Source organism: Polypterus senegalus, chromosome 11 (assembly GCF_016835505.1).
Source record: "Polypterus senegalus isolate Bchr_013 chromosome 11, ASM1683550v1, whole genome shotgun sequence".
Classification (NCBI taxonomy): domain Eukaryota; kingdom Metazoa; phylum Chordata; class Cladistia; order Polypteriformes; family Polypteridae; genus Polypterus; species Polypterus senegalus.
The window spans coordinates 115239484-115259395 of NC_053164.1; the positions used below are offsets into that span (position 1 = coordinate 115239484).

Consider the following 19912-nt stretch of genomic DNA (forward strand, 5'->3'; position numbering starts at 1 on the left):
ACAAACTGTAATTAAGATGAACTGCTATAGTACTACTAAAGTTACAGTTCTATCCCACATTTGGTTAACTAATATGCTGAAGGAACGAAAGGTGTGCAAACTCTTACAGTCCAGACATTTTCCAGTTTTTGCTTATCTATGACTTATTTCTCCACATTAATAGTCACTTTCAACTTATGAAAATACTCTTAATGAACTAAAATGTGGTATATTCTTAATGCGTGGGGCAGTAAATTGTAATGCATATGTCGGTGGTTTAAGAAAATTTCTTCCTTGTTTATTACTTTCTTTTAATATATAAAAACAATTGCAAAATGCCACAGAGAAAAGCATAAGGCTGGGGAATCGTTAAAATGAAGTAACACAAAAAATAAAAATTTTACTTTTAGCCAAAAATAAATATATTACAAAATATGAATATACGGTATCACAAACATATCGACTGCACATTATATCAGGTATCACAAATGACATAGGGTAAAAACATAAAACCATTCTCAGATCTGCTTAATCCAATTCAGGGTCACGGGATGTGGCAGAAGCCTAATCTTACAACATTGGGTAAAAAGCAGGAAACACCCAAAGACAGGGTGCTAGTCCTTTGCAAGGCCCACTGAAACACCCTCCCCACTCCTACAGTGTGGTATTGCCTGTTAACATGATCTTCACAGTGTCCTCAAGAATGCCCACATAGACACATGGAGAAGATGGAAACTCCACGTGGACAACAACCAGGCAGGGGATTCGTACCAAGAGTTTGTGGGGCAGCAGTACTACCCACTATACCACTCTGTTGTCATATAAGTATATGGCAAGAATTAGTTAAGACTTGCTTGTTCTAAAAATGAAAAAAAAAAATCAGTTTAGGTTTTTAATATACCATACTTGAATTGTTGAATTGCAGTGCAAAGTAAAATAGTAAAACAGTTTGTTTTTGTGCTATCATTTCCTTTATAGGAAACATCAAGAGCTGAAAAACCTAAAATGAATCACTTACGCTAACAATAATTAAAATCCTAACTCTTCATCTCTGTCTTACAATTTATCCCAGCACTATCACTGTCTCATGGGAAGAAGGGTAATTTTAAAAAATGCATTCCGCTTTATTATGAATGTTGAGATAGTGGCTGCACAAACTACTCAATTATTGATTTACGATAGTGCTACTGCCATCGAAGACCTCTGTTTTTTAAAAAAATAATGATAAGTTAACATGTCATCTAAAGTATTCCTGTATTTTTTCATCTAGCCACATTCTTTTTCTGCTTTTGCTGTACAGAAAAATAGAAATACAAAACTTATTGATCTGGACTCTCTAATGATTCCCTTTTTTGTCTATTGCTTCATCCATTCCCTATCCATCCATTTTATTAACTAGTAGCTGGTTACATAGTATTGACTTCTGTTTTAACAGAAAGGGTCGGGACACATACTGCCATTCTTCATCACACTTGACCATTTTATATTACCATATATACTCGCATATAGGTCGGGTCTTGACGCCCGAAAAATCGATCATAAAATCAGACCCCGACTTATGCGCCCGTTTAAAAATGCGACACTTAGATTTTTTTTTTACATCTCCTTGCCTCCTCCAATCTCGCATCAGTTTCTCAGACACATCGAATTTTGTTGCAGCAGTGCAGTTACCAATTTCTTTTGCCACCTCAACAACTTTTAAAAGCAGCTACATATTTTCTTCTGATCGAACGCTCCATCGTACATAAGGAATGCTCTTACGATAAAGGTGTATGAGGGTGTGAAGAAAAAAAAAAAAACAGTGCAAATGTCGCTTCAGAATAGTATGGGTATTACCGTGTGGTCACGTAGGCACAATACATAGAAAAAAAGGCAGTATGCTCCGTGGTTACTCTCTCAGGTGGTCATTAGTAGATCATAATCTCTTGGACCAATAGCGTGAGTTTTCCATATTCTACTTATACGATCAACATTATACAATATCAGAAATTATATGGTAAAATCAAGCTCTGACCTTTTTTAAAATGTATCTAAGACAAGATTTAAGTTACAAATAATGCCGTCACACTGGATCATTAGTTAAGGGAATACTCCACATTCAGACCATTTGGAGTTAAAAATTTTGCATATCTGCCAGATATCCTTATAACACTAAAATACACCTGATTCTTGAATAGTAATGAATTGAAATCTAGGTTACACTTTAGTTTAGGTATCTATACCAGCTTATGAACATTTTATGGAATTAATAATTTTACATTATCACTAACAATAAAAGACTCTTGAAATATGTTACTATAATTTTTCTTTTATATCATATTAAATATGTAACACATTATAAACTGGAGTAAGCACAGATCAAGGTTTGGAGTACTGCCTCTGTAAAACCCTGTTTTATCCCAGAGGCAAAACTGAGTAAAATATAGAAAAATGCCAGTGCTGTGATTTACTAAAATGCTTGAATGGAGTACAGGAGCTCTATCTTTTTTGCATGTCGGCACCAAAATGAAGTGTTTGCCCCAGAAGGGGCAGAGTGTCCAAGAACACTTGATTAGATGTGGTCAGGTAACTTCTTTTCACAGCCCTACAAGGCTGTGGATAGTGCTAGAAAAGAAGTTAGTGACAGCGCCCCCTCTTGCCCCTGAGTGAGAGTGAAGGTGTTCCCTAAGCATGTGTATATGTGACAACAGTAATAAGTTTTACAACATGTAGAATCCTAATTGCGGCTTAATTTACTAAAGTATTACCAAACATCTATTGCAATGTTTCAAACTGCAATGTTTGCATGACGACTTATCTAAAAAGGATGAACTCATCTGAAAAGAAACAAAGTTATTTCCTGGTCGCACACATGGGAAGTACTTTACAACCAAAACCTTCTTTTCTTTACATTGTGGAAATACAGTAACCTATAACTTTTCTTCCATTGCAAATGCACACTAAAGCAGCACTTTATTAATTTTATCAGTACTCAGTCCTAGTTCACACTAATATGGATAAATTAAATTAAATTATTGTGGCCTTTTATTCACTCTGAAACAGTTTTTTCAAATATCAAAACAAATTACTTTGAAAATGCTTTGCGAAGTATATAAATATGAAAACATTGTGACTTGTATAAGAGTATAGTGTTATAAATTGGAGTTTCCCTACTAAGTGAAATAGGTGAGGCCCCCAAAACTCAGCCAAGAAACAGAGCAGGATCTTCAGTGGTATGCCCAGTATAGGCTCACTATTGGCCCAGGGGCGGCTTTAGGGCCGCCAAATCCCAGTGGCTGCCACGCCAATATATATTGAATATAAAACAGAAAGAGAAAACAACGACACAGCTGACAACTGAAGCGAAGCTAGTGCAAGTGGGCGAGTTGTCTTGCAAGTTAATGTTTCACCTTGTTTTAATAAAGTATCAGTGTCAGCACAATAGTCATAGTGAATATCTGGTCAGATAGGGGACACAAGACATTCGCATACCCATTCTAAGCAAAATGAGGAGATTTCAAGTACATGAATCTGGTTATTTGAAACAAAAGAGAAAGGCAGCTCAGGAGGCTTTCATTGCGTCACAGAAAGGAGCAATCCTGAACTTTAACATAAGTTAAACGCTTGTGTCATGAGCACAAGGCGGCTATGCAGTGTCCGCAACGGACATGGCAATCCACCATGCATAAGATACCATATTGACATTAGTGGGCGAAGGGGCCACCGATTCTTTCTCATCCCAGGGCTGCCACGAGCCTAGAGCCACCCCTGCTAGGCCACAAATACCATCTGCTGGCTTCAGCTGGAGCAAGTGCAAGAATTGTGAGCTGGCAAAAAATACTAAAAATATAAAAAAATATATAGCAAAAACCCAGAAAGGAAAAGGGTCACTGATCTATTTACAAAAGGAAAAGTAAAGAATCTTTATAAATAACAGATTTATTTAACAAAAATAAAAAAATACAGCTAAATGCTCAGAAAAGCAAAAATGGATTGCCTAAAAAGACACTCCACTGTAACATTAAATACCAATATGTTAATCAAAAGTCAAAAACCTAAAACAGAGCCAAAAAATGTGCAAGATCCAGAAAATCCAAAGGAAATGACGATAAACAAGCAGGGAACTCACCAACACCAAGCACATACAATGTTATTGCAAGGGACTGCAATTTCCACAACCCTTTATAGGGCAGGGAGCCTGACGGGTAGCCATACCTTTTGGAGGGCCACCCACTAAATACAAGGGACATGGCAGAACAAGCATTCACACACAGAAATCAAACAATAAACAAAACTGATAAAAAATATATAATTGCAAGTAAACAAATAATAAACATCAAAAACAACAACATACATGATAATAAGCAAAGCACCAAAAACAAAAAGAACATAAAAAAAGGAATTTACACATAGCCCTGGGATCAACATAACATGTATATGAGAAAACAAAGCTTTTTGAAAGCATTAATCTATGATTGTCATGTGATTAGATACTGAATTCAGATTGGTCACCTGTGATTGCATATTTACTGTGGGGACAGTCCATTCATAAGTGCTCTGCATCATTTGATAGATAATGTGCCTTGAGACACCAATATGCTGCATGCTTGCTGTGTTATTTTTGCTATGACTCTCCGTCTATATTTTCCAAGGGATTGGTAACCTTGTTCTTTTTTATAATCCAGAAAAGCAGTTGTACTTTAATACCTGTCCTCACAAAGAAGTCAGATTTTTTGTTTTTTTATTGTTATTTCATCATTTCACTTTACTTTGGGTTTGCTCTGTAAACAAACAACGCTCTTGCCTGACTAACTGTGCATGTCCAATTTAAAAGATATACACGTTTTTGGTGTTTCAGTGTGGATGATAAACTTTTGGAAAATGATCTTAAAATGCTAGTGTGAACAGAAAACTATTAAAATCGAACTAGTGTTTTCAAATGTATCAGTGTAACTGTGTACTAAGCCTCAGTGGTGGCTGATATATTATTTTAAACTGGAGAAAATTGAATCACCTCTTTGAGGAACAGCAACAAATGTTTTTAGAATCAGGTAAGAATTCATAGAGTAGATAAGGAGCTGGGAGAACAGGGTTCTCTTGTCATATACTGTAGCTCTCTGAGTTGGGTCATGGAAAGAATTTGTGTTTTCAGTTTTGGAGATTTTTTTGTTAGTATATTCTCTGTATGATTGTAATTTTGATTGAACTGTGTGTTATTGTTAATAAATGAGAAAAAAAAATAGAACTATCCCTCGAGGTAGGATCATCAGAGAAATTCGTAATACCCATGAGTAACCCACGCAAGGAGATGAAGAGCCAATTTTACTCAGAAAGTACCCACCCACTGAAATGCTGGTTGCTGGAGATAAGAACCCTGGCCATCGCTCAGTGTTCATGTGCATTAATAACGATCCATTTATAAGAAAGTTAATCATGCTCAGTAAAATTCTGGAAATTGTAAACATTATTTGTAATTTACAGATGATTGGTTACATGCTGAATCTATTGATTTGCAAAGACAAAGAGCACAGTAAATCCACTTTCCTGTTATTTTATTTCATTTTTTTCACTTCCTCTAGAATATGATATTTACCTTGGCAATTAAAGGAGCTTGGCCAGTGATCATTTCAGCTGAATCTGAATGCAGTGTGGTAAGCCCAGACTATAACGGTTTTGCAATGAAGTAAACCTTTTCTCTGTTATGTGATCCCCTCTGATTTTTAATTATTTCAAGCAAACAATGTAAACATTATTTATTTTAAATGCCATTAACGATTACATATTCATTCCCTTCAATTAAAATTGTTTACTTTATACATTAAAACACTTAGAATAGCTTTTTTGCAGTATGAATTAATTGATGTGTGACGCTGCAAGTTCCACCATAAGCAATGCCTTACCTGGTTTAATGTCTTCTAAGTGATTGTTCATGTATTTTGCAGCTTTGAAGAAATGGCTATTAGATGTGTGGTAATTAGACTGATGGATTGAATTTAAGCATTGTAAGAGATAATAGGAAAACAACTGCTTCTTTTCTTTCTTTTTCCTTGCTTACCCTCTTGAAAATGTGATATTATCTGCTTGGCATTTGCACTCAACTCTTTGACATTTTTATGTTTATCTTAACAACCCCCCCACCACCACCACCATCTCAGACCGTGTTTAACAAAATCAATGCCTCTGAAATATGCATTATTGTAACTGAATTCTCCAAATTTCTTCCTGCTATGGCTTCACAGTTTTGATGTTTGTCTATGCTTTCTGAGAGTGAAAAACAACCATTAGATGGTTCTGTAGAATGCTATTCTTGCTTCAGCTATTATCGATGATCTCCACCATCTGTTTTTAAATATAAAGGTCGATTTCTTTCATGTCTGTGAAACTTGCTGGATATATTAAGATGTATACAACCTACTGTGTAATTAGAATAATCCAATATGTTACAGGGAAAATGAACTCCATATTCTTCAATGAACGTTGACATATACATTTTGAAAAATAACACCGTAAAGAGAACAGGTCAGCTTTTTTAATACAGTGTATACTTGTTGGCAATAATTCTAGATAAAGGCTCCCAACCAAGCAGTAATAAAGTTCCAGTTTTTTGTATTACATTACAGAACACCATCAATGTCTTTGAGTTTTGGGGGAGCTCATATCTAGACACCCATGTCTTTTCTTGGCAATTTGGCATTCTTTATGTTTCAAAACTGATAATTCCAAAACAGTACTGTGGGGTCCAGAGTCTGTTGGATGCAATGTTTTAGGGTTTGTCAAAGGAACAATAGCTGTTTTATACTCTGAACTCAATGCCAGTTGAATACAGAGTGCTTTTAGGTCCAGAAAGGAATACTGATTGAATGCTGATTTTTTAGTCAGTGAAGCCCATTTCCTGAGAGTACCAATGAACATTCAACATTTAATCTAGCAGGCTGATTTTACTTTAGGTCATGTCATCTGACTCACTGTAAGGTGAAGAGGTTGATGAGGTCTTGGATTCCCCATCACTATTGCACTCTTTCCTCTCTGAAGGAGTTGATGAGCCACAAAGTCCTTTGGGAGGCAAAGACTTTTCTTTTGACAAAGCTGAAGTCTGAAGATCCAACAGATTCTGAAGGTGCTTGATATAGTTAATTGCTGCCCTTAGGGTTTCCACTTTACTAAGGCGCTTGTCCTCAAACTCCTGTGGAAGATGCTCACGGAGTCGGGCGTAACCTTCATTGACACAACGGACCCTTTGCCTCTCCCGTTCATTCCTTTTTCTAATGAAAGCTGGTTCAAAAGAATAGTCATAAACTCCTAAGTGGCCAGGAAAAGGAATGTAGGATATTCTCCTAGAAAATCCATGGCTGTAAGCCTGGTCCAAGTAAGAAGGGTCAAAGGCTACCGGCACAGCAAATGGTTCTCCAAAGGCAACTCCAGGGTGGTCCACTGGAATGCTTATGGATGAGGTCCTTGGATAAGGGAAATGGCCCAAAAATGATCCTGCTTGATTAGTGGCCATCTAAATCAAAAACAGATATTTCAGGTTATTAGTGCTTTTATTCCACAACACTTCTCTAAAATCCTTAAACCAGTTTCTTTAGATCTATGCTCAAATAAGTGATCCTTTGAAATATGTTTAGTTGTAGAATTGCCTGAGCAAGATACAAAAAAAAAAATAATTGCTTCATTAAGTCAAAGGAAAATCCAGGGTGCTTAAGAGTTAATCATCCTCACCTGCATGTTTAAATATAATGCCTTACAAATTTCTTCTGATACAGCCAGTCTCAAAAGAAAGCAGTAAACAAAAAATCCTCTTTAAACAGAAGATCTATGATCGTCGTTTAAGTAATCAATCCTTCTCTGACAAAACTGCCTTTAATATTGCTTTATAATCCCTAGCAGTATTTGATGTTACTATAATCATTGGATCATGCCTAAGACTGCACTGTTCAAAGCTTCCAGCTTTTTCAAAGATTAACATACATTATTATATATTGATGGAAAAAGCTCTTTTTCAAATCTTTAGATTTGGTTTTATAGACCTTAAGTTTATGAAGGCTCTGTTGTGGTTTTTAAGATAACGCTTTTGCAGGAAACAACAAAATATTATTTCAGATATTATTTATTTAAAATAATGCTTGCTATATTCACATAAAATTAAAATTCAATGCAGTTAAAATGTGAAATGATATCTACGTTTAAAATGTTAATTGTATAAGCATGATTAAAACATTTACTTTCAGTATCTTAAAATTTACAACTGACTACTACATAAAATATAAGAGCTTTAAGTAGAATGAAAATTACAGATCTGTTTTTTTACTTACATGTATATATTGGTGAAATATATTTTTCAATAAACTCTCTTAACAGTGTTTTTCAGATTTGGGTTTAGTCTTGGCATTTATCCCAAAGACCATCGTGTAGGTAAAACAATATAAACTCCCATTTGAACGTGCAACCTGACCAGGCTGTCCACTTTAGCCTTTTTTTGTTTGCAATTGCAATTAACCGTGGACTATTTGTTTTCGGCAAAAATTAATGTAAAAATAAGGCAAAGAATGGTACAAAAACTTAGGATCTCTATTTGAACAATAGGATTCTATTCACCACTAATGTATTATTCCCAGTCTTGACGTTCACAAGTTCTCTAGATTTGAAATGAATCTGGAAAAAGTGGGCTTAGCATGTAATGATGTATTAGAAGGCAATCCATTAACTGTTTCAAAGCAGTTGAAGTATTTTATTTAAGATCTTTTTAATTATAATTTTTGCTGATGGAAAGAACTAAACAAGATGTCAATAGTTATGGCCAACTATTCACCTTTGTATAGCTGGCAAAATGAATATCCTTCCAAAATGTTTATTCTGGTTATTCCTGTTTTACAGTATTCTTATTATTAACAAATATTTTTTTCAGCTTGATTCCATTATTAGTTCATTTATATGAAAAGCAAAAAGACCATGTGTTAAAAAAACTATTTTACAAATGCCAAAATTAGAATGGCCCGATGCTGTCTGAATTCTACCAAGTTGTGAATATTTATAATTTGAGAAAATAAAAAGAAGTGCGTTCTAAATATGCTGTTGTCTGGTAGTATATGGAAAGAAAATCTTGTAAGAAGACCTCTCTGTATACTTTGATCTGTGCTCCGGTCTCTATTAATTATCAATTTCCTAGTGCATCACTCGCTCAAAATATGCAACCAATGTAGAAAACATTTTAAAGGAAGACACTTTTGTCTGCTGCTCCATTACAGAACAACACTGTATTTTAGCCCTCCCTGACCTAGACCGTATTTAATTCTTGGAAGACAATAGGTATCTCAACCTTCAGAGATTTTTATATTAATACATTGTCACCTTTTGATCGCATCTGTTGTAAACATGAAATTCCCTCAATGTACTTATTTTTCTATTTACAAGTTAGCAACTTTGTAAAGCTGAATTTGCCAAACTTCCCTAATCCATTACCTCTAACATTCATACTTGAAAACATTTAAACTGGTAATGAAAAGAATATTGGCAGGATTTCCAAGTTTTATCAATAAATGTCACAGTGCTTACTGCCAGACTACCTCCAGCAATCCTGGAAAAGAGAAATTTCTATTAATATTTCAGGCAAGGCAAGTAGGGGAATTCAATAATTTGCAGCATTCATTCTTCTTCAATTTGTGCAAAACAACACGGTACATCAGCTGAAAATTGTACAACAGACACACCTCTCCCAAATTAAACTAAGACTTTTTAAATCTTGCAATATTGTTATATAACTTCTCTTTGACTGTCATATTTTCAGACTTCAGTTATGCATAGATTTGAAACAAACAAAACTGAAGAAGAAACACAATAAACATGCTGCATTTAAAAATGCATGGTGTATTTTAGTTTTCAAGAAGGAGAATGGACATTTTTTCTTCCCTAGTTACTCTCCTTTACTCTGCCATTTCTGAAAAAGACTATTGCTGACACCTTTTACATTTTCTTGAAATGAAGATTTTGTAATTTAATGTACACCAACTATTTTAAAAATAATTTTTTTATACATTAGCTACTGTAAATACATCCTTGTTCACCTCCAGAGATAATTACATTATGACATACAAGAGTAAAACTATGCTGTTTTCTTTTACAAAATATATTAAAGCTGGCTGTTAATTTTGGTCATCAACACAAAGGTTTAATTTCACATATACATTAAAATAATTACACAGATACTGGTATCACTTATTTTAAAGTCATTTGTAATGCATGTGATGTTATCAATTTTCTTTAGTCATGTACACTTCATGGTTTTAATTGTAATTGTAATTGCAGTTGGAAATTTGGAGTATTCTGTGAATGATGCTAAATTAATTAAAGGCTAATTTATTTAGCTCTCTGCATTTTAGAAGCACTCACTCTTTTAACTTTGTTTTGTTAAAGTTACTTATTCATACTTGACATTTTTAGAAATCACAAGCAGTCAAATAGCATTTTCACAATACTTTGCTGCCTTCTAGTATAGATCTTTCTTAAACTGTTAAACAATCTAATAACTCAAAAATGAAAATCATGCACAACAATGAATCACCCTTTTAAAATAATATGTTTCATTTCTGGAGTGACTGTGGTATGTCTTTCTTAAAATTCAATTTATAGATCAGTCTTTCATTTTTAAAATCTCACCTGTAAGACTCCACTGCCAACTCGCAGCCTGTGAAATAAATGGATCAAATTCCCTTTCTTATAAATAACTAAAGCCACCACATTCAGTATTATGTTTACTCCTCCCATAACTGTGAATGTGAGCTAACAAGATATGTCAGACCAGTTATATTGATTTTAATTATTGTGTTTATACTCTGAAAAATATGTTTTCCACTTACAGATTTTGCAGTGGCCTGCTTCTGAGAAGACTGTTTATATTATAGTCTTTGGCTTGAGCTATATTCTCAAGCTAAATAAAGAGAAAAAAGGAAATTTTAGTGATTGGCAATAATGGATATAATGAGGTTATTAGAAATAAACTTGATGCATTAGGATTAAAAGTCAAGATGGAGGTAAAAAACTTAGGGGTAACTGTTGACTAGAACCTGAATTTTAAATCGCATATTAATCAGATCCCTAAGACAGCATTTTTTCACTTAAGAAACATAGCAAAAGTTAGACCTCTTATATCACTGAAAGATGCTGAGAAATTAATTCACGCTTTTGTTTTCATTCGACTAGATTACTGTAATGCACTCCTCTCAGGACTACCCAAAAAAGACATAAATTGTTTGCAGAATGCAGCTGCTAGAATCCTAACTAGGAAAAGAAAATTCAAACACATTTCTCCAGTTTTGATGTCACTACACTGGTTGCCTGTGTCATTCAGGATTGACTTTAAAATACTGCTTATGGTTTATAAAGCCTTACATAATCTCACTCCATCTTATATATCGGAAAGTCTGACACCCTATATTCCAAATCGTAACCTTAGATCCTCAAATGAGTGTCTCCTTACAATTCCAAAAGCTAAACTTAAAAGAAGTGGTGTGGCGGCCTCCTGCTGTTATGCACCTAAAATCTGGAATAGCCTGCCAATAGGAATTTGCCAGGCTAATACAGTAGAGAACTTTAAAACACTGCTGAAAACATATTACTTTAAGATGGCCTTCTCATAACTACACTTTAATTTAATCCTGATGCTCTGCATATTCAATTTATTATCATAACTATTCATGGTGGCTCTAAAATCCGTACTGACCCCTACTCTCTCTTCTGTTCAAAGCACCGTGATATTCCTACATTGATGGATTAAAAGCCAAAAGTCTACATGACCATCATCATCAAGTCCTTCCATGAGAACCCTAAATACAATGAGGACTGATTGAGGTAATTTATGTTAGGTAGAATGCCTACTGGGGGCTGGGTGGTCTCGTGGCCTGGAACCCCTGCAGATTTTATTTTTTTCTCCAGCCATCTGGAGTTTTTTTTTTTTTTTTTTCTGTCCTCCCTGGCCATCGGACCTTAGTATTAATCTATGTTAATAAGTGTTGTCTTATTTTAATTCTTACTTTGTCTTTTGTTTCTGTTTTCTTCATCATGTAAAGCACTTTGAGCTACATTATTTGTATGAAAATGTGCTATATAAATAAATGTCTGCGGTGGGCTAGTGCCCTGCCTTGCGGCCTGTGTTGGCTGGGATTGGCTCCAGCAGACCCCTGTGACCCTGTAGTTAGGATATAGCGGGTTGGATAATGGATGGATGGATAAATAAATAAATGTTGTTGTAGTCATTTTTCTTCCATGGAGAATAAAATATATTTTCAATTGCTATTCAACACAATATAATTTAAAAGGTCATTTTGTAATGTCACTATGCTCCAATAACTGGTAACTTCTTTAGCTGAGGACAATACTTTCAATATAAAACTCAAATTCAATTGGACTTTTTCTCTTCACTTAGAAGTTTCACATTTCTGTCATTGCAGCTTCCCCTGTGAAAAGAAATTCAAACAGGGTGATGTTCTTCAGTGGCGTTTGTTTCTGCTCATCATTATGTTACACCTTATTTAGCATGATTATCCTAACAATTTTGAATATCTGAATTTAATTCACAATTTTATTTTTTAGATGGCTCTCTTCTAATATGGTGAACCTCTTAAATTGATCATGACAAAACATGTACCAGACACCACTGAAGGTGGAATAAAAAGTAAGCACCACTGCTGCTGTTGGGAACTGGAACTATTGCACCCCTGTGCCAAAGAGTGATTGCAAATGAACAATGACTGCAGATAATTACAGCTGTTATAATATTATGTATTTTTTTTTTCAGGAAAGAAACACTGATAATTAATACTTACTAAACAACGAAAATGATAGAGGTGCAACTCTTTTACAGAAACTTCCACCTTATTTGCACTTTCAAGGTATCTGTATGTTCACCGATATCCGTATATAATTGAATCCATTTATTTCTTGTGACATGTGGAATTTAAATAAGCAGCATTAAGCAAATGTAGGACACACCCTGGACTGGCCAAAAGTAGCTTACAAACATCCAATGTACAGTATATTATAGTATAGTATATATAGGCAGAGTAGTGGCTCTGAGGCTAGGGATCTATACTGGCAATCGGAAGCCAAATCGTTGCCAAAAGGAACTCTGCTCTGTTGGGCCCTTGAGCAAGTTCCTTAACCTGCAATTGCTAAGCACTTTGAGTAGTGAGAAAAGCGCTATATAAATGCAAAGAATTATTAAGAATTATATTGTGGAACTCAAATGTATTTTAGTATATGCCAACCCAAGTTCTAAATATATAAAGACACCATCCATTCATTATCCAACCCGCTGTATCCTAACTACAGGGGGTCTGTTGGAGCCAATCCCAGCCAACACAGGGCGCAAGGCAGGAAACAAACCCCGGCCAAGGCGATATCCCATCGCAGTATATAAAGAAACTCTGAAGCAAAATAAAATGGCATAGCGGTTTAAAACCTGTTTATTGAATTCATCCTTTTGGAGAAGTGGAACCTACCCAGGCACCACGGGCCACACGGCAGGAAACAGCCTAGGGCAGTGCTGGTCAATTGCAGAGCCCAGTCATGCAAACACCTCCACTTAAGAAAAGCCCAATGTGGAAGTGTCAATTAACCCACAAGGAAAACCAGAGCACCTGAAGAAGAACCCATGCAGATACTCAGAAAGTGTGAGGATTCAGAAAGGGCAGAGACTAGGTATGGGATTCGGCACTCAGTGCCACTGTACTACCCTACATCTGAAATGCATAATAGCAAATAAGGTATATATGGACTAAACTGCAAATTTGTAAAGTCCATCTGCCCTTCCATTTTCAAACATGCTTAACTCAAATCAGAATTGTGTGGGCATGAGCATATTACAGTAGCATTGCTATATACTCGATTGTAGGGCACAAACACTCATTATGGTGAAATGAAATGTGACCAGATATATAAGAGAATGGAAAATGGGAGGAAGAAACCGACTTCCCAGAGGAAAACTCACACATACAGAGAGAACATACAAGCACACAGACAGGGACTGGGCTAGGATTCAGACCACCATGCTGTTTTATATATACTAAAATCTAGTTTATAAGGAATCATTCTCAGGCATGCTTTAATAAGCACATACAGTACATACACAGATTAACAGTGACTAACTAACAGATAGATAGATAGATAGATAGATAGATAGATAGATAGATAGATAGATAGATAGATAGATAGATAGATAGATAGATAGATAGATAGATAGATTCATCAAAATGTGCACGGCCCAAAATTTGTCACTTTATTGTTATAAGAAACAGATCCCTGAACTCATTCCTACCTGTGCTGCTTGTTTTGATTTTGTTCATACTTTTTAGTTTTTAAAGCAACCTTCTTTTGATACGTGTACAATGAACACTGTATGAGCTGCTAATTTATGATGCGTTTATCTGTCCTTATGCCTGATCGTTAATTTAACTGTAAAGAAAAACAGTATAAGATTAAACAATTTACATTTCAGCTAAAGGTTTCATTAAAAAATATTTTGTTAAAAAAATAATATCCAGTAAGTGTTTCTGACTCTAAGAGTATATACAGCATGAGTCACTTGATTAAAGAAATAGTTCTTCTAAATGCAGGAATTAAAGCAAAGTTCAACACCCACAAATTACATGGCACATATTCATAAAAGTAGCAATATAAAATAATTCCCTTTATATTTGAAATCTACTTAAATACTTGCTAAATACTAATACTAAATTGGATTGTGGCTTCAAACTAGCAACATGTTAAATGTTATACTAAAGTAAGACTGATGAGTTTTTTTGCTATAAGCATGCTTTCTGTTATTTATTCAACTGTGGCATTTACAGAAAAAAGAATATAAAAATATAAATAAATAATTTTACCATTAAGTTACATGTGTTCTGCTGTAAAAGACAAAGGAAAAAAAAAGTTGGAGAATAAAGCAGGCATTTCATTCACCTCTGAAGTCTATTCCTTAATGCAGGATGAGACCTGTTTTGGAGATGATTAAAGAGTCTCGGAATTAATGGTATAGCTGGTGTATACATTTTGCAGATCTATCCCATTTCTTAAAATCTTTCTTCTCTATTTCAGCTTTAACAATTAATTATTTTTGAAGTCTCTGAAAGACCACAGATAAAAAAAAAATAAATTTAGCCTTCAGATGTAGTACTTTTGCTCTTGCTTGTTTCTTACGCATACAGCTGAATGTATAATATTATGACAAAACCATATATTAGTGAATATACTTCTATTAGCGCATTCTATTGTATTTCAATTTAAAACTAAAATAGAGAAAACTGTGGATAATGGCGGAGAGACAGTAAGACGTTATGCAGTATGACTATGCCCATGCCAATAAACTGACAGAAATTGCTAATATAATGCTTTTGCCGGGTAGCTTGACTTTGTCTAAAATGTTTTTGTAAAACTGTACTGTTCCCTTTATGGATCTTCAAATCCATTAAGGCAATTGATTTGAGAAGATAGAAAACTTTCCATATATTAAAATAATGTTTATTGCATTTTTATTCCTCACTCACAAAACCAAAATACTTTAACTTGCTAAGTTAAGTATATGTTCATTAAGTTAAAGAAGTGCTGTGTCTAACCATAGACACCCCCATCCATTTTCTAACCCACTTATCTAAACTTAAGGGATAGCATAGCATGAGTCCTGCCATAGGTCACCATCTCTGTGGAGTTTACACATCCTCCTGTGTCTTCATACAGTACATTTTCCTTCAGGTACTTTAGGTTTCCTTTCACATCTCCCAAAATCTGCAGGTTAGGCTAAGGTTGGTGATTCCAAACTTACCACGTGTGCATGTGAGTGTGTGCATGAGTGAGCCTTGCAATAGGCTCATGCCCTGCCCATGTCTTGCATCCAATTCTGCCTTTATTGTCTTTGATCCCCTAAAACTCTTAATTAGATTTAGAGAATATAAGAATAATCAAAACAAATGTAATTGTAATGTAATTTTATGTTAGCAAACTCAAGATTTTAAAGAGGTTCAGACATTCCTGTCAATGATGGGAAAAAGACAAGTGTGGTTCCAGTCCACTCCAGGACACAATCATGAACTTATCCTTACTCCTTCCTGATGGTCCAATTTGGAGTCTCACCTAACCAATATATCTTATTAACCTGATTGACAACAATATCTGCAGATTAGTGGTCATAAGCTTCACAAAGGAGAACTTGAAAGGAATACAAGACAATATGAAATGTTTTCTCAAAATAGAATTCAGTGTCTTTTAAGTATACAGTGTATAAGCATAAGTGCTTGGAAAATAGGTTAGGCAGTATGTTATACAAGAAACTAGACTCCAATACAAATTCGCTTTTTTGCCCAATATTGTTTGGACTATCTGTACTGGCTAGTTTAAGCTAATTTTATAGATGTTGTTAGATCATTGATGCATAAATGGTATGAACAATGAAACAATATAATGATGGAAAATATCTTTGATCATCCACGACCTGTACAATGAGATTGTATGTGAATTTTCTGTTCCTACCAAATGAGAATGCAATTTTTTTGTGTCATGAAAATCTCAACAAGGTCATCTTATTGTTGCTGTGAATTTCAAACAAAATGCAATGGATCATAATATTCTATAAAGACTGCTTTTAGTCTTAAAAAGCAGGTGAGGGTAAAATTATTTTATTAAGGATTCTTGTTCCAGTTATCATGTTGGACAACTTTTTCTCATTACAACAGAGCTGTTATTGTGTTTATTGTGATGACCAAGCTTTCTGATGTTATTAGCTGTATATCTGATTTTTTTTAATATTAATATTAAAAAAAGCCTTGCAGGTTTTGTTTTTATTTTCTGCAGCTTGTTCTCTTTCTTTCTTTCTTTCTTTCTTTCTTTCTTTCTTTCTTATTTTATCTGTCCTCCTGGCTATCTGAGTTTATCAAAGTGCAGTAAGATATTATATATATATATGGACTCTGTTTTTCTACTAGTTATATATCTATGTTATATAAGCCTGCATAGATTTATTTTATTTTTGTTACTTACTCATTATTGCTTGTGCTTAACATAATTTGTTTTTCTTTTCTTGAAACTATTTCTTTGACACTTTGTAAAGCACTTTGAGCTACATCCTGTGCATGAAAATGTCCTACAGAAATAAATGTTGTTGTTATTGTAATACAGTAACCCAAACATCTATGCATAATTGTTCTTTATTTGCTTAGTCCATTGTACTGAAGCCAACATGTATGTCTGCAACATCAGGAGCAAAGGTGGAACTAACCTTGGAGCAAATGCCTGTCAATCAGGATGCATTTTTATACACAATCCCACACTCATTGTATTGATTCAGAATTGCTTTTGAACTGAACTTGCATGAATTTGATTTGTAAAAGAAAGCCATGCTGCTTGAAGAAAGACAATGGTGTGGTCCAGAATCAAACCCTGCTCCCTGTTTCTACAATGCATTAGTACTAACCACTGTGCCAATCTTGGTAGGAAACTATTTGCTCATTCAATTATTCTAGCTCAGGGATTAATTACGTATTACATACATGTGGAATGTAAGTTTAAATATTTAATCTAAGCATAGAATATTTGTTTACATGTATCTTATTGACATGTACATTTAATTGGAGCAAATAAATATTTAAAAATCACATGTATACTATTAACAAATACCTAGATGATACAAAACTAAAAGTATTTAATATCTCACTGTTTGATGTTAAACTCACAGCTCTGTATTTATTATCATTTTCTTAATATTATCAGTTTTGCACATTTCAGTCTTCAGTAACAAGACTTTAGCTATTCTTTTGTTATATGCTTATTATTTTTTTAATAATGTGTGTAATATATGTATATACTGTATGTAATCAATTAGCAAGATGTTTATTAGGTTAGATTATATTAAATTATTTTAGATACATTTTATGTATCCCAAGGGGAACTTTACATGCATTCAGGAGCGTAAACATAAAAAACGAGGATACAGACTCACAGGACAAATAATACAGCCAAATCAATCAGGCAAGCAAGCAAGCAATCAATCAATCTATTAATAATGTATATTGAGCAGAAATTGCAAAATGAATTGAGTTTGGTGCATTGGGCGGAAGCACTGAATGCTTAGTTCAGTGTTTTAGGTAATAGAGGGCTGAAGCCTTTGTCTACAGCATCATGCTTAAGTCAGGAGCCAAAGTCCATTTTCTGACACACACATACCTCCTCTCTCCCATGCAAGACCAATTAGGAATCTGCCATTAACCTAATGTGCACACTGCAGGGAAACAGGATACTGGGAGAAGAACATACAACATGGATGCAGACAGCATCCTGGTCTGAATTTGCTACCAGCCTCAGGAAGCTTTAAGGTGGTTGTGTGAACTACAGTACTAACATATAACTAAATTTGACCATAAAAACTCAATTATAGTTAATAATCTATTAGAAAGATTTTAATGAAAAATTTGCATTTGCTGCATATTTTATTGCTGTGCTATTATGACCATGAAAAAATATTAGCAGGATTTGTGGATTTTAATTAATATTTAGCTCTATAGCTTAATACAGATTGATGTTTTTCCAGGCTAAAAGAAAATTCAAAATTGAAATGAAGGATAGAGTGACAGCATTTCAGTTGTATAAACTTCATCTTCAACTTGTTCTACTAAACCAACCAGATAGATAGGCACTGTTTACTATAGTATTAATTTAGTATTAATAGTCTAGAACATTCTCTAAAAGGCTACCAATGAAATATACTTTTGTCAATGCCACTCTATAGAGTATAGTTCAGGGTATCAGGGCACAACCCAAACAATAAAAAACACCTGATTTCAATTTGTACAGCAATACTGTTTAAAACATAATTAAAAACATATTCAAATGTGTTTTGGAAAGATTTTTAGTAACTTGCATGCTTTTTTGTTTTATTGTCTGATGTGTTTTTTTATTTTTTTTGCTGTGCTTGTGATAAAATTATGATAAACTGGTTAAAGTAATGCACTAAACTTTGTGCTAATCTTAAAATTAAGAATCAATATATTAAATTGACATATTATGTACTCCACTTTAGAAGAATTAAAATTTTAAAGATTTAAAGCTAAAAATATTCTTTTAGCTGTGTTCCTGCTTCTGGTGCTCTCAGAGTTATAGTGTGTTAGTGGACAATGGAACAAAAAGCCTATATACATAAAATGTATTATTATTGTTGTTGTTGTTGAAAATGCTATAACTATTTGATATTCACTTTTATCTTCCTTGAAGGTGCATAATGTCAGATGTGGTTTGGCAATAGCTAAATCTTTTCTTGCTAAAGCTGCAGAAAAAAGTTAAGTTCCAAAGAAAAGAACATTAACATTCACCACTTTAACTTCTTGGGTGGATAATACTCATGCAGTGTCTATAAATTAAAACTGTATTATAATAATAAGTGAAACTGCAATTAACTTAATTTTAATATGCAACTGAACACATCATTTATAAATACATTTTAAAATACCACAGTCATTAATCAGTCACAAAAGCTATATAATCTATAAATACATTTTCTTACCTTTCGAGGATTTTTTTTTGTTTCATTTACACCATTGACGCTCAAAATCACATTCACAAATTAATTTGCAAGCAAAATCATAGTTCAAAAGCAGTCGGTTAACGTAAATGGTGTAGTTTAAACCCACAAGCTTAGCGAGTGCTATAAAAGAGCTTGCAGATAGGTTCCTCGTCTAAGACTCTGAAGGGAGGAGAGACCCTGTTTGTCACTACATTTTTTTAAGGCCAGGTAAATGAGATGAGATCAAACGAAAACAACTGAGACAGACAGCTCAAGCTTTGGCCTCCACCCACAAAGTCTTTTTGAAATAGCAGATTTACCTCCTGCATAATCCCTTAGATGGGATCAGGTTTCAGCATTAGAGGTATTAAGGAGAAAATTGAATAACTTCATAAAGCATGGTAGACTGACAGGGAG

The 19912-nt window shown here is 34.2% G+C and overlaps 1 protein-coding gene across 1 annotated transcript; it reads right to left on the reverse strand.

Moving 5' to 3' along the window:
• Positions 1–3936: 3936 nt before the first annotated feature.
• LOC120539460 (achaete-scute homolog 4-like) lies at positions 3937–19691 on the reverse strand. The gene is made up of 2 exons (XM_039769533.1): positions 19496–19691; positions 3937–7462 (listed from the first exon to the last, which is right to left on the reverse strand). Exon 2 carries the CDS (start codon positions 7460–7462, stop codon positions 6902–6904), a length of 561 nt encoding a protein of 186 aa, XP_039625467.1. The 5' UTR covers positions 19496–19691; the 3' UTR covers positions 3937–6901.
• Between the last annotated feature and the right edge of the window lie 221 nt (positions 19692–19912).